Source organism: Anolis carolinensis, unplaced genomic scaffold, assembly GCF_035594765.1.
Source record: "Anolis carolinensis isolate JA03-04 unplaced genomic scaffold, rAnoCar3.1.pri scaffold_10, whole genome shotgun sequence".
Classification (NCBI taxonomy): domain Eukaryota; kingdom Metazoa; phylum Chordata; class Lepidosauria; order Squamata; family Dactyloidae; genus Anolis; species Anolis carolinensis.
Window position 1 is genome coordinate 10,202,548 of NW_026943821.1, and position 15,873 is coordinate 10,218,420.

General features: G+C 42.9%; 1 protein-coding gene across 1 annotated transcript; it reads left to right on the forward strand.

Moving 5' to 3' along the window:
• The first annotated feature begins 1,048 nt into the window (after positions 1 to 1,048).
• Positions 1,049 to 11,934, forward strand: LOC100551744 (cytochrome P450 2C44). The gene is made up of 9 exons (XM_003222894.4): positions 1,049 to 1,348; positions 3,933 to 4,095; positions 4,488 to 4,637; positions 4,757 to 4,917; positions 5,694 to 5,870; positions 7,177 to 7,318; positions 8,498 to 8,685; positions 8,872 to 9,013; positions 11,508 to 11,934. Exons 1-9 carry the CDS (start codon positions 1,172 to 1,174, stop codon positions 11,693 to 11,695), a joined length of 1,488 nt encoding a protein of 495 aa, XP_003222942.1. The 5' UTR covers positions 1,049 to 1,171; the 3' UTR covers positions 11,696 to 11,934.
• Positions 11,935 to 15,873: the final 3,939 nt, after the last annotated feature.

Below are 15,873 nucleotides of genomic sequence, written 5' to 3' on the forward strand. Positions count from 1 at the left end.
AATAAACAATTAATAATAATCTTTTTACAACAATTAAACAAGAGAAAACATTTACTTCCTCTTTGGGAGTCAATGGCTCTGCTGCAAACTTTGAATTGTGGGCAGTGGTGCTGCTGACTTCCACTTGCAAGCAGTTAACTCCTAGAGGCTACTCCCTTTTAAGAGTCATTGACTAAATACAAAAAACAGGTAAGATCTAATCTATCATTTAAACCATATGGATGCACTGTGTGTAACTTAGATATCCAAAAGGCTTCTCTCTGTAGTAAAAGCCTTTTGGTGTCTCCATGAGGTTTCATAATAATCTTTTCTAAAGCACAAAACCTAAAGCTGGTACAGGAATGAGACTTCTCAATAAAATGCGAGGAAAGGGTAGAGTCTGAAGCTTTATTTTTGATGCGAGACCGATGCTCAAGAATTCTGATTTTTAAGGTTCTGGTGGTCATGACTCATACCTACCTATAGAAGTTCACAGGGACTTACATAAACTACCTTGTCAGTGTTGCATGTGGTGAAGCTTCGTAAGTGTATGATAAATTTCAAGGTGGGATGTAAAAATTGTTTGATTCTGAGTGATTGTTGTGCAACTGTTGCAATGTCCACAGCTTGAGTGACCTCTGAGATTAGATTTCTTGGTAATACTAGGTAATACAGCTTGAGTGACCTCTGAGATTAGATTTCTTGGTAATACTAGGAGTTGTAAAATCCGAATTTATCAGCATGTCCCTGAGATTTCTTGAGCGTTTATTGGCTATCATAGGTAAGTTTGTCATCCTGGAATATCCCTGGAATATATTGGCCAGTATAGACAATGAAAAAGTAAAGGAAACTTCATGTAATGGTATGCATTGCAACATTTTGCTGCATTTTCCATTCTTTTCCTGCATGGAATGACTATCTCCTCTACCCTCCTTATCAGTGTCTTAAATGTTTGGTTAATATCAAATTTATTCAAGTGATTGAACTTTGTATAGCTATGTTTTGCCACATAATAAGATAGGAAATTAACTTATTCCTCCTAAATGTGGTGGCTTCATCATAGTTGGACTGGAAAGTCATGGGTGGAATGGGCAGCGATAAGCACCGAATTGAGTGAAACCCCTCCCTCCATCTATTATAAATCCAGCACAGTTTTTGAGCCCTTCGTAAGAATCCAGAGAACTGTGCCCACATGGAGATGGTTTCAGGGTTTCTGCTGCTGCCCCTTTGTGTCTGCTGTCTCCTTATTGCCCTGACATGGAAGCGGCAAAGGGGCAAAGGGCACCTGCCCCCTGGGCCCACTCCACTCCCCATCTTGGGAAATTTTTTCCAACTGGACCGAAAGGATATGATGAAGTCCCTGGTTAAGGTGAGTCTCAATTCACTTATCTTTCTTCTTTGGAATACTTGGAAGTAGACCTAAGACTTGTCTTAGTAGTAGTAGTAGTAGTAGAAATAATAATAATAATAATAATAATAATAATAATAATAATAATAATAATAATAATAAACATCACACAGTCCTAGACACTTAGGAAGTGTTCGACTTGTGATTTTGTGATATGAAATCCAGCATGTCTATCTTGTTTGCTGTGTCATACAATAAAATAATAATAATAATAATAATAATAATAATAATAATAATAATAATAATAACTCAGCCGCTATCAGGACCTCAAGATTGAACTTCAAAGACTCTGGCAGAAACCAGTACAGGTAGTCCCGGTGGTGATGGGCACATTGGGTGCCATGCCAAAAGATCTCAGCCAGCATTTGGAAACAATAGACATTGACAAAATCACTATCTGCCAACTGCAAAAGGCCACCCGACTGGGATCTGCGCGCATCATCCGAAAATACATCATATAGTCCTAGACACTTGGGAAGTGTTCGACTTGTGATTTTGTGATACGAAATCCAGCATATCTATCTTGTTTGCTGTGTCATACAATATAATAATAATAATAATAATAATAATAATAATAATAATAATAATAACAACTACTACTACTACTACTACTTTATTGTTATATCCCACCCCATCTCCCTGAAGGGACTACATGAAAACCAAACCTAGTAATATAACAATAAAATAAAATTACATATGAGAAAGACCTTGTTCTAAATCTAATATTGACAATCTTCATGGTGATGGTGTACAATAAGTATTCAGAGGTTGGGAGGTTTTTTTGCTCTAATCTCAACTTTGCTCCACACTAAGCAAAGCTGGGGGATACTCCAGAGTTTTCAGGAACACACAGAATATCTTCCAGCATTGTTGCCACCTGGACAGCTGGATCAGGTCCATTTTGGCTTAATCGATTGTCCTCATCACCCCATCATTTGGTGATCATTATCTCCCATGTTGCCACCACTGCCACACTTAACCAGCCACGGAGCTCCATCTGAGAACCTGATCATTGTAGTCATGTCAAAAGAGAGTGCCCACATGATCGGCCAGAAGGAGGGCATCACTCTACCCTTTTTTTTGCTGATCCCATAAGCACCCCATGATGATCTCTGCAGATGGTCAAACATAGAGAGCTCTGTGGCTGATGAAGATCATAAGGCAATAGGCCAGCAATGGAATGGATAAGACCATCTTTACATGTGGACCTAAATGAAACATGTATGTGCTGTCCCCAGACCCACATAAATCCATCTCAGAAAGATATCATATTTCACCACATAATAGTCACACTTTCCCCTCTTTGGCAGAATTTCTTTGGCAACTATTACACGATGGTGACTAGTATACAATGAAAACAAATTCCAACTCAGGGGCTTTACTCGGCAGATTATTCAGGGGGCAGATTTGAGGACAATTGAAGTCTCACCCACCAGTCATACCCTTCATTCACTCGCCCAGTGTTAGGACGTGTGTTTGAACAGGACCAGGCTCTCATCAGTAACAAGACAGAAAAAGGGAACCCTAATAAAGTTTGGAAAAACTTACTTGGTTGGCCAGTCTGTTTTCATGACAGGAGTAGGAATTTGAATCCTAGTTTTCTGGAGTTCCAGGTCAGCAGTCATACCACTACACCCTTCTGGTTCTAATGGAGCATTATGTTAGCATAATTTGGCTGTACTTTTTAACATGCTTGTGTTGTCATTGACATGCAGTAATTTTGTAACACAGCTTTGTGACTTGGAACAACAACCAGAATGGCCTAGAGTAGTTAAAAGAACATCATGGCATCTCTCATCACTCGAAGTCATCCCATCATTGGGATGGCTTCTCCCACCATTCTGAAAGTATACATACTTCTTGTGTTCGGTAGGATCTTTGGCTTAAATGAAAACTCATTTCCAAATAACTTTTCCAACTTTGAAAATAATTTTCCAATATTTAGTCCAGTAAATCAAGCAAATGCACCTGACTTTCTCTCTTGTTGTTCCCCATCAACTGACCTTCAGAGGTAGACGGCATGCCCTCGAACATCATACAGATGAAAATTAGGTCACATTTTAGCAAGCAACATCAAAGTATGGATGTGATAGCAAAGAAGGAAGAACAAACAAGCTAGGAAAATCGACCATGGTTTACTTTTTCCTGAGCCTATTGGGAAGGGCAAGATTTCATCACCACTCCTCTTATCTTCTGAATCAACTGAGTGAAAACTATTTTGGTGCTTCCAACTCAGTTTGCAAGAAACCGAGGAAAACTTAGGAAAAATAGGGGAAATCAAAGGATAGAGAAATTAGAACATTGTAAAATGATGGGGAAAGTAGGAGGACAGAAAACTGTCCCTGCCATACTAAGACAGTTGGGAAACATGAGTCTGCCTCTAAACTGAGGGGCTCAGTGTAGACACATTCACCCTTCAAAGAAAATACAATGAATGATTAGGCTTCATCTTTAACATGAAGGAAGCATAAAAGTGGGGAAGGGGCTCAACATCCCTGTTCCCCATTCTTAACTTAGGGAGGACTTTATGAGTTTTTCTTGGCAGATGAGTGAAGTGTATGGTCCAGTATTTACCATATACCTGGGAATGCATCCAATTGTCATCTTGTGTGGCTACAAAGCAGTGAAGGAGGCCTTAGTGGACCAGGCGGAGGAGTTCAGTGGACGTGGGCAGGTGCCAGCCTTCTCCAAGGATTTCAACAAACATGGTGAGAAACTGAGATATAGTGTGTCTGTGTTGTGGGGAGGGGGCTGTCCTAAGATTGAAAGGTGCCAGCTTAGCCTGAAATGTCCTCTAGATCACTTAGTATTCACTGGTGGGCTTTCACCCAAGTACTAACCAGGACTGGTTTTAATTAGTTTCCAAGATAAAACATTGACAAAATTACCACTTGAGTGTTACTTGATTAAGAAACCACTATGAAATTCATGGAGTTGCCATAGATCAACAGGTGACTTAAAGGCACACACACATGATGCATCAAGTGGGGTTTGTTCCCAATTCATTGAATCTATGCTCAACAATGTTCATAATTGATCTATCCCTCCCTTTTCTTGAAGTCCCCTTTTCCAAATAATCATTTCATGTTCTCTTTTCCAGGGGTTGTGTTTTCTAATGGGGAGCGATGGAGGAAGCTCCGTCGGTTCTCTCTTAGCACCTTGAGGAACTTTGGGATGGGGAAGCGATCCATTGAGGAACGAATCCAGGAGGAGGCCCAGTGCTTGGTGCAAGAATTCCACAAAATGCATGGTTTGTTTGGGTACAAACTTCCCTTCTCCTCCAGTATTCTTTTCCAGATGTCTTTGGGGACCCCTAGGAATGACCCATGAAAGTTGACAAGCCTTTCCTCTTATCTTCTTGCTTCTTAGGGATGCCCTTTGACCCCATCTCCATCCTCAGCCATGCCGTCTCCAATGTCATCTGCTCCATTGTCTTTGGAAATCGGTTTGAGTATCATGACAAAAAATTCATCCGGTTGAACAAGCTAATAACAAAACGGTTCCGGGTCGCCAACTCCTCACAAGCCATGGTGAGAGAAACATTCTCTCTGTCCTTGAATCTAGCTTCATTGCACAGCCTTATATTGAAATATGCATTGACCTCAACCACTGGTTTTCCAGATGTTTGGAATTTTAACTCCCAAGGATCCTTGACTGTTAGCCAGGCTGGATAGTACTTCCGGCAATTGAAATCTAAAATAGTGAAGGTGTGACAGATCCAGTTCAGCACTATCAGACTCTTTCCAAAGTTGTTCCTCTGTTTTGCACCAAATCCAGTTGCCTCTGAAATTGAATTGGAGGGCCTTGTGCTGTTAGAACCCTGAATTTTTGGTCTATATGAATGAATTGCAAGAGTATCCCAAGGCATTATATGCTCTACTAATACATATTGACACTTGCTAGCAAGTGTCCTGAAGAGCATTGGTCCTGAATTGCATCTTGTCCTGTTTTGCATCAATCCTAATGCACATTAATCATTTTGCTAGCTCCCCAAATCATAATATTACAACAGTCCACCTGAATATTAGATACTGCTCATATTTATTTCCTGTGAATGTAGGTCCACTTACAATGACATAAGTCTCTGACTGAATTCTGGCCCAAGTTTGTAAGAGACCGTCATGACTTCATTGATTGTAGCAAAGCAGCCCTGGAATGCATGCAAAGTACACTACTTTTGAGGACAAAAGATACAGTTTCCTGGCCATTTGGAGACTTTGACGATACACCTAGCCAAGAAAGGCCAGTGTGCTCACAGAACTGCATTTCTCTTCCCTCCTATTCCCATACCCGCAAAAAAATACAGCTGTACAACATGTTCCCAGAGTTCTTGGAGAAGCTGCCCGGACCTCACCACACAGGAAGCAAGTGCTCCCAGGAGATTATTGGCTTCATTATGGAGAGGATCAAGATGCAGCAAGTCTCGCTAGATCCCTCAGCCCCCCAGAATTTCATTGACTGCTTCTTAGCAAAGATGGAGCAGGTAATGGTGGACAGACTGTTTTATATGGAGAAAACCAGTTTTCTCACATCATTGGAAGTAATGACAATGAAGGGGAGAACATCTGGCTGCTTTCCAGATGTTTCAGAAGCTTTTCCATGGGATGTTCCAGTGGCCATTTTAGTCATGGGGGTTGGAGGGGGGCTCTGCTGTGTGAAAAACAAGGAAAAACTTGCACAAGGAGGTATTGTATACCTCTTTACATAGCACAACTACCTCCTATTGCCAGTCACCCAAAACTGCCTCCTTGCTATCCTTCTGTCAGAAGATTAAAATTTTGCATTGATAGGATTCTTGCTAATTGGCAGTTTTATTGTCTGTCCATCTAAGCCAGTGATTCCCAAAGTGGGCGCTACCGCCCCCTGGTGGGCACTGGAGCAATCCAGGGGGGCGGTGATGGCACCTATTAGGACATGGGGGCGAGAGCAGAGAAGGGGCGGGGCCTCTTTCCAAGTGCCAGAGACAGGGCTGAGCACCTGTTAGGACACAGGGTGTGGAGCTAGAGGAGTGGGCGTGACTTCTTCCCAAGAGCCCAAGACAGGGCTGAGAATCTATACCTCTCCTGAGGCGCTTGTTGGGAAACAGAAGGCGGAGCTAGGGAAGGGGGCAGGGCCTCCTTCCAAGAGCCCGAGACAGGGCTGAGCCTCTATACCTCTCCTGAGAGGCCTTTTAGGACTAAAGGCCAGGGCTAGGGGTGGGGGCGGGCCTCTTCCCAAGAGCGCGAGACAGGGCTGAGCCTCTGTATACCTCCCCTGAGGCGCTTGTTATAACACAGGGGAGGGATAGAGGTTCAGCCCTGTCAGGCACTTGGGAAGAGGCCCCGCCCCCTCCTCTAGCCCCGCCTCCTGTGTCCTGGCAGGTGCCACACTACAGGGATAGAAGCTCAGCCCTGCCTCAGAGCTCATAACTCCACCCATCCCAATCCTGGTCGCCTATTTCTAGCCCCGCCCACCTCCCCCTCCCCCTCCCCCTCCCCCTCCCAGCCCTGCATCTTCGACTAGGAGAGAGGCTCAGCCCCGCCCTCTTGAGCAGAAGCCACACCCACCCCTCTAAGCCACACCCCCCTTTCCAGGGGGCGCTGAGTCATATTTTTTCTGGAAAGGGGGCGGCAGGCCAAATAAGTTTGGAAACCACTGATCTAAGCCATTCCTCACTTACACTTGCTCCAGTTATGCCGTTGATAATAATCCGGCGTCACAGAATGACTACTCAGGATTTTTCTTTCTGTCATCAACTACAAGCAACATGCAAACTCTTCCTCTTTCACTTTTGTCTTGATTCTTCATAGGAAAAACATGACCCAAATACTGAATTTACCATGGAGAATTTGGTTATGAATACCTTCAATTTATTCTTTGCTGGGACAGAGACAATCAGTACCACCCTGAGATATGGTTTCCTCCTGCTGTTGAAGCATCCACAGATACAAGGTATGGGGAGAAGGAGGATCAATAGCAACCTCAGTTGGATGAATTTACCCCTCCTTACTTGATTCCCAAAACCTGCCTTAATAATCCACAGCAATACCAAGCAATGGAGGTCTGTTCTGTTGGTGGCCAGACACAGCAGGATTAACCTTTCCAGCCCCCCGCCATCACCAATCCGTCATATAAACATTTTCTTCTGATAGTTGTATCACAAATTGCTAGTAGAAGCAGGCTAGAAACACCATCCTACTGTGCTGCAATTGCCAGCAGAAGAGATCTCCATCACTCAATGTGGTAGCTGGCTGCTAAGATAAATTATCAGGGGCGTTTGCACTTATGGCTACAGTGCCATTATCATAAACATAAATATGTGTCAGTTTGGCTTACGTATTGGTATCTGCTTGATAGGATGCCACAAGAAAGTCTAACAAATAGTGTGTGTGTGTGGGGGGGGGGGGGATAAGCCCTCGATAGCGCAGCGGGTTAAACCACTGAGCTGTTGAACTTGCCAACCGAAAGGTCGGAGGTTCAAATCCAGGGAACGGAGTGAGATCCCGCTATTAGCCCCAGCTTCTGCCAACCTAGCAGTTCGAAAACATGCAAATGTGAATAGGACAATAGGTACCGCTCCAACAGAAAGGTAACAGCGCTCCATGTCACGCCATATGACCTTGGAGGTGTCTACGAACAACACTGACTCTTCGGCTTAGAAATGGAGATGAGCACCAACCCCCAGAGTCGGACATGACTAGGCTTAATGTCAGGGGAAAACTTTTACCTTATACTCTTATACACACACATCTTTCAAGATTATACTTTCACCCTAAAATTCCTCCCTTTCACCTTGAGGACTGGAGAGGAGAGATCTAGCTGGAGATTCAGGACCAGGCTTTGAGATCTGAGAACTCGATGCAATTGTCTGAGAACAAATGTGTGCTACCTGTTCTTCAGCCCTTCAGATCTTTGCTCATCTGGCTGTTATTTTCTGCTTGGTGGATCCCAAAAGTGAAGAGGCTCAAGAGATGCAGCATCCTCATTTCCACACATAAAATAAGTTGTCCAGGCTTGACTGTACCTTACACAGTCCATTAAATTCAAGCAAAGGGGCATCTGGAGAAAACTGAAACCATATTCTCTATTGGCTTTGGGAAGATGCTTAATGGTTGTCATTCCTACCTGCAGAAAAAGTCCATGAGGAAATTGACCGAGTAATTGGGCAAGATCGGAACCCAAATGCTCAGGACAGGAATAAAATGCCATACACTGAGGCTGTGCTGCATGAGATCCAGAGGTTCGGCGATGTGCTACCCATGAGTCTGCCCCATGCAGTTACTCAAGACACCCAGTTCAGGGGATATGTCATCCCCAAGGTAAGCCAAAAATTGTGAAGCAGGTTTTATCAGAGCTGGAGAAGGGACAAAAGAGGGGCAGTGGCTCCTTTGATACCCGTGCAACCTCCACAAAAGCTCAGAAGCATTGCCACATGCTTTTTCTGGTTGTGCTCATCTCCAACGATTGGTCACTTCTTTTCTCCCTTCCCTCTCCTCCTCTTCCAGGGGACCTATGTCTATGCCCTGCTCAACACTGTACATTATGACCAACAGCATCACGCCAACCCAGAAGAATTTGACCCTGGGAGATTCCTGGACAGCCATGGTTGCTTTAAGAAATTAGAAGCTTTTATGCCTTTCTCAGTAGGTAAGTTTGGGAGTACATGGTGAAGCAAGGCAAAGTTGCTATCCTGTTAAACGGTCATCATAACTGTGGTTTCCAACAGTTGCTGGATGAGCTGGTTTTACAAGAATCTAAAGCTTTTTCTGTGTGCTGTGAAGGACCTCACTAGGTGACTTCTGCAATTCCTCTTAAAAAGCTCAGGACTACAGCAACATGGCCCTCTTTTCTTGGCCACTTAGATCTGTCATCTTCCAACCTGGCTGGAAGAAAATAGATAAGATCAGAAAGTCAGAAGTTGACTATAAAAGTGTGGAGGATTTAGGCATTCCTAGGGAAAATTAGTTTTTTAAGCATTTATAGGTCCTCCAATACAATTCTGTAGTCAACATCCAGAATCCTAGAGATGTGTTCTTGTTTGTTTTGTTGTTGTTTTTTTAATTCACTGATTTTCCACTTTCATGGGGATCCTAATCCCTGTGAAAATGGGTCTATTGTTCTTATATCTGGAATGTAAAAGCTGTTATGGGAATGCCCACAATCCATCATTTGGATTGGAAGAAGTTGGGTGTGTCCTCTATCCAATTGTCATTGTGCAGCTAAGGGAAGCTGATACGCAAGGAATACTTTCTTTCGCAACATCTGACAAATATTGATGTGATCCCTACTTATGCCGGCATAAATGACCAGGATGATTCTGGATTTTGGACCCCTCCCCTTCTCTTTGCTTAGTTTTGCTGGCCTATCTGTCTGGGGATCCTATGTATTTCAGTCAAAGATGTAACTTCCCTCAGCTCTGTTCAAGCCACTGCTGGGGTAAACCATTCTTTTGCCTCCTCCATCTGCTTTTCTGGCCCTGAAACTCCACATAGAAGCTGCGGTTTTCTAGGAGGGTTTGGACAGTTTTTGTAAAGTCAAAGTCCCGGGTGATATGGTAGACTTTATGCAGCATTTTTCTATGTTGCACCGTGTCATAGGCTGCCGTAAGGTCCACAAAGACTGTTCCCGTAATGCAGCCTTTCTCATAGCCTTCCTCGATATGTTCAGTCAGATGAAGAATTTGACCTGTACAGTTTTTCCCTGGTCTGAAACCTGCTTGTTGTGGAATAAGCTTGGGTTCGATAACAGGTCCTAGTCGATTTAATAGCACCCTCTCATAGACTTTATATAGATGACATAAGAGGGAGATTGGTCGATAGTTCCTGGCATTGGAGGCATCTTTACCAGGTTTTAAAATGGCAATGATCTTAGTTTTCCTCCATGCTCTGGGAATCTGTTTGTGTGCCAAGCATTGATTGTAGAATTTCAAAAGCCAGTTTTCAGCTTTGGGGCCCAAGTGTTTGATTTGCTCCATCATTAAGTCATCTAGGCCAGGTGCTTTACCAGGCTTACATCGCTTGATGACTTCTCTGAGTTCTTTCAGGTTTAGAGGAGAAGACAACTGGTGGGTTTCAAGTTCTGGCACCCTGTTGATTTTCATCTTTATTCTACTGTGGTTGGTTTTCCCATTCTGAATTACCTGGTGAGCTATCTGGTCTGGTGTCACGTTTGCGTGTCCATGGTTGACCACAGGATCACTATCCAGGCGTCTCAGCAGTTGCCAGGCTTTTCGGCTACTCTTGGACATGTCAAGGTTCTCAAGTAGCTCTATCCAACGGTCTTTCTTAGCATTAGCTAAGGCTGTAGATAGTTTTTGGCCTGCTGCTATAGTCCCATCACTGTATGGATTCTCTTGAAATAGTCTGAGATATTCCTGTAGCTGATTTAGCGATTCTTTGTTTAGGCCTGGTAGGTAGCTTGTGCGACAGCCTCTAGGGATTGAGAGCCTTGAGAATCTTTTCACAGCTTCTACAAACAGGTCATAATTTTCTATAGAAGGTTTATATCAGAAATAGCAGCTTCCAAGGTCTCTGTAAACTTTGTCCAGTTAGCTTTATTGAAGTTATATGGAATGGGACACTTTTTGGTCTTACAGCTGCATATGCTACGCAGCATATTGGTCTGTGTTGTGTGTTAGGTATTGGGTTTAATACCCTTTTGGTGGCTTATGCTTTCCTTTACAAAAATCAGATCAGGGTTATAACCACGCTTCCATCGGCCGCTATTGAAAGATGGTGGTAATTTACTGTCATGGAGGAGGCTCATTCTACTGTTGTCGGCCCACGTTAGAACTGCTTCGCCATTTCTATCATCTTCGTCATAGCCCCAGACACAGCTATGGCTGTTGAAATCTCCCACAACAAAGTGGGCTTCATGACTGTGGCAATTGGTTGGGGGCGTAAAATAGAAATCAGCCCCAGGTGGTTTATAGAGTGATGATATGATGCAACTATCAAGTTCCACAGATAAGATTTCAATGTTGTTCACTTCTGTGAGGGAAGTTGCAGAGATTGCTACACCAGATCGTACAAGGCCTTAGTAAGAAGGTAAGACTTTCTGAGTGATGCCAAGGACTCTGTTTGTCAGTCTACTCCTCCACCCATTTCCATCTGGTTTTACTATTTTTGCCTTCTCTTGGCAGGAAAGCGGGCCTGCCTGGGTGAGGGACTGGCCCGCATGGAGCTCTTCCTCTTTTTCACCACTATCCTGCAGTCCTTCACCCTCATCTCACCAGTTCCTCATAGTGAGATCAGCCTTGAACCAACTGTGAGTGGCCTCAGCAGGTTACCCATGAAATACCAAGTCAAGATGGTCCCACGCCGATGCTGATAGGTCTGCTCTTGGTTTTGGTTGCTGTCACAAGCATCAGAGAACAGAATGTTTCCAGTTCAGGATCTTAGTTGGAATGCTCCATTCCACTGACCCCGTTTTCTAAGTTTGCCTCACCAACAATTCATCAAATTTTACATCCATCAGTATGCTCAGATCTTTTGTATGCCTTGCTTCATCCAAACTGCTCACAAAGGTGATTTCAAAATGTGCCACTATATAAAACCACATTCTAAGAACTTCCCATGGTTCTTAAGCACATATATAACAGAACTGGTTTTCTCACCGATATCAAATCACAGTAAAGTGAACCAGTGGAAACAGATTGAGGGGCCCTCCAATTTGGAAGAGTAGCTGTTGTTTTCGTTCTTGGGGACTGTGGCTACTACCCAGTCAATGTTTCTGTCATCCCAACTATTTTGTAGTAATTCTCTTTGAAGTCTTTTAACAGAGAAAAGTTTGCACATATCTCTTTCTCTATGCCCAACTGTTCGCCTGTCTGTCTCTCGACTACACAATCCTTCTCCATCTACTTCAGTGGTTCCCAACCTTTGGACCTCCAGGTGTTTTGAATTTCAACTCCCAGAAATCCCAGCCAGCTTACCAGCAGTTAGGAACTGTGGGAACTGAAGTCCAAAACACCTGGAGGCCCAAAGGTTGGGAACCACTGATCTACTTAAAGCCCTTCCTGGGAAAGATCCAGATTCGATGGTAGGATGCAAGTCCTAAAAGCAAAAGACTTTGGTTCAGTCCCAAGGCTCTCTTGACAGGGCTTGAAAGGGCTCTGCTCAGGCTTTAAAGTTGGGAAGCTGCTGACAGGTAGTAATCACTGAGTCCACAGATTTGATTCTGCAAAGGACATATCAGTTCAGGGTCAGGATTACAGAATTGCAAACAAAGTCACAGTGTCCTAGGGTGGGTGTTTACCCTGTTTGCCAGTGAAACCAAGATGAGATAACCATACTCTCCAAATTTTCCCAGCTGAGAACCGTGCCACATAGGCCAAGCAACATCAGAGAGGGCCTTCAGACGTCTGCTTAGCCATGATCCTCCTGGGAAGCACAGGTTTTGACTCTCACTCCTCTCTCCCATCTGTAGGGGTTTTGTTTTTGCTTTTTTCATGTCAGGAGCAACCAGAGTTGCTTCTGAGTGAGAGAATTGGCTGTCTGCAAGGACGTTGCCCAGGGGACGCCCGGATGTTTTGATGTTTTACCATCCTTGTGGGAGGCTTCTCTCATGTCCCCGCATGGAGCTGGAGCTGAAAGAGGGTGGGATTCGAACCTGGCAGCCTTCAAGTCAGCAACTCAACCTTCAAGTCACGAGGCTTTTATCCCCTAGGCCAGGGGTCCTCAAACTTTTTAAGTGGAGGGCCGATTCATGGCCCCTCAGATTGTTGAGGGGCCAAATTATCATTTGAAAAAAAAAGACAAACAGATTCCTATGCTCACCGCACATGTCTTATTTGTAGTGCAAAAAAAAAAACACAACCCAGCAACAATTACTTATTTATTTATTTACTACATTTATACCCCACCCTCTCTCATCCCGAGGGGGACTCAGAGTGGCTTGCAAGTTGTATGTACATACAATATATTATATTAGCATAGCACAATATTAGCATTATATATTACTATATTGTACTATACCATTATACCATAATATTATTAGCAATATTACATTTAATATATAATATATAATTAATATTATTATATTGTATTATTATTATTAGCCACCTTGGGTTCCTTATTGGGTGAGAAGGGTGGGGCAGAAACACTGTAATAAATAAATAAATAAATAAATATTATATTGTATTACATTATAATATTATTAGCAAGATTATATGTATACACAATATATTACACTATTACCATATCATTCATTTACAATATTTCATTTACAATATTGGTAAAGGAAAGAACAATACAATATTTAAAAATAAAAATAATTTTAACCAACATACTGTAAACTTATCAGGATTGCAGTGGGAAGTGTGGGCCTGCTGCTTCTGGCCAATGAGATAATCAAGTAGGATTGTTGGTATTGTGCCTTCAAGTCATTTCAGACTTTGGGCAAGCCTAAGTCTACAACTGAGGGCGGGGGCCAGGTAAATGGCCTTGGAGGGCCGCATCCGGCCCCCGGGCCTTAGTTTGGGGACCCCTGCCCTAGGCCATCGGAGGCTCCTATCTGTAGGGTTGACTGAGCACAATCTCTTTTGGACTTTGAACTCCATTCGTAATTTGTAAAATCCAATAACACAATGCTAAAGTCACGCAAAATGTGAAGAGAAAGCTAAGCATTTTTCAGACTCAACTATGAAGATGTGACTGTTGGCTGGCTGGACTTGAATTAACAAAGGACAGGACCTGTCCAGTTGACTTGTTTCCCAAGTTTCTGGAGTAAACCAAAGACTCTTGATGGGTTGGACTATAAACCCCATCACCGCATTCTCCTCAGTCAATGGGTGCCAAAGTCCATAGTAACTAGAGAGGGCAGGGACTATATTCAAAGCTCTCCAAATGAGGAATTACCTTCTACACAGGCTTCATTAAGCCCATTGTAGAGAAAAGATGGTGGGAAAATGTGACTTGTGTGATCCCAGCATTCTGATTTCTTATCCCCAAAATGTTTTACATTCCTCAGATTCCTAAATCCATCAAATAAGAAGTGGATTATTTCTGCTGGAAGTTTACAGGAGCAGCAATGTACATTTTAAATAGGATGATGCCCAAGCCTTGGGCAGTTTAACATGTTTAAGTACAAATATTTCAAATTCCTCAAGCACACATAACCATTGGCTACAAAAACCAAAACAAAGAAACCATTTATTTATTTATTTATTTATTTATTTCAGACATTTATATCCCGTCCTTCTCACCAGGGGGGGGGGACTCAGGGCGGCCTCACAATCAGCAACCATTAGATGCCAAGAAACATAATATTTAAAATAATTACAATTAAAACAAATTAAAACATTAATTAAAAACAGCCATTTAAACATCCATTTAAAATTATGCACTCATTGCCCTTAAGTAATTACTTGAAATGTAATTATTTAAGAGCAAAGAGGGCATAATTCATATTTCAAAGGTAATGAATAAATATAATTGATGTTACTTTATCGATATAACAAATTGTAGTTTCGAGATTTCAGCAGAATTTTTCAAGTTTGTGGCATTCTATTATCACTCTCCAGAAAATCACAGGGAGTAATAGGTCAGTGATCAACAACTAACATCACAAGTTACTTCTCCAAACTTGTACAGCAATTATACCGTTACTTTACAAGCATTGTGATGGGACACTGGAAAAAAAAATATTTATTTATTTTGGAAAAAAGAAGCGCCCCAAGATTTAAGCAAAGTGCCAACCATGTGAGGTGTTAGGGGATGGTGCTCTAATCCACAAAAGCTTGTGAAATTCACATATTACTGGTAGCCAGCACACCTCAGTGTAGTGCAGTAGTTCTGAATGTGCTTACATCATCTACTGAGGTCTACCAGGAGCCTCCAGAGATCTCAGCAGGAGAATAATGACAGGATGCCTTAAACCTACACCTGTTGATAAACTCTATAAGCTAGCTGGCATTGCCCCTCCTGACGTATGACGGGAAGTTGCTGCTTACGGTGAGAGAAATGAGGTCCAACATTGTGAAAACCACCCATTGCATGACTATCAGCCTCCTCCCACCAGACTCAAATCAAGGAAGGGCTTCATGAGAACCACCACTCCTCTTGATGTTCCTCCAGCAACAGCAAGGGTTCCCTCTGGGCAGCTAAACCAGGCAATCCCAACTGGATGGCCCCCCATGAGGGTCTTTCCCCAGGGGCAAACCAAGAATGGGCAACTTGGAAGTCCCTGAACAGACTCAGAAGCGGAGTAGGCAGATCAAAAGACAACCTGGCAAGGTGGCACTACCTGGAGGAATCCTCCACCTTGTGTGACTATGGAGCAGAACAAACAACTCCGCAGATGTATGCTTGCCCACAATGTCCTGCCTCATGACCGGAGGAGGAGTTGTTCAAAGCCACGGACAATGTGGTTGCTGTTGCCCACTTTTGGTCTAAAACTATTTAGCTGTTTGTGATTTCCTTTATTTTACCATTTTTAAACTTATTTATTATGCAATGCTTTTGACACAAATTTTTTAAAAAGCAGGAGATGTAATCATTGGTTATCTT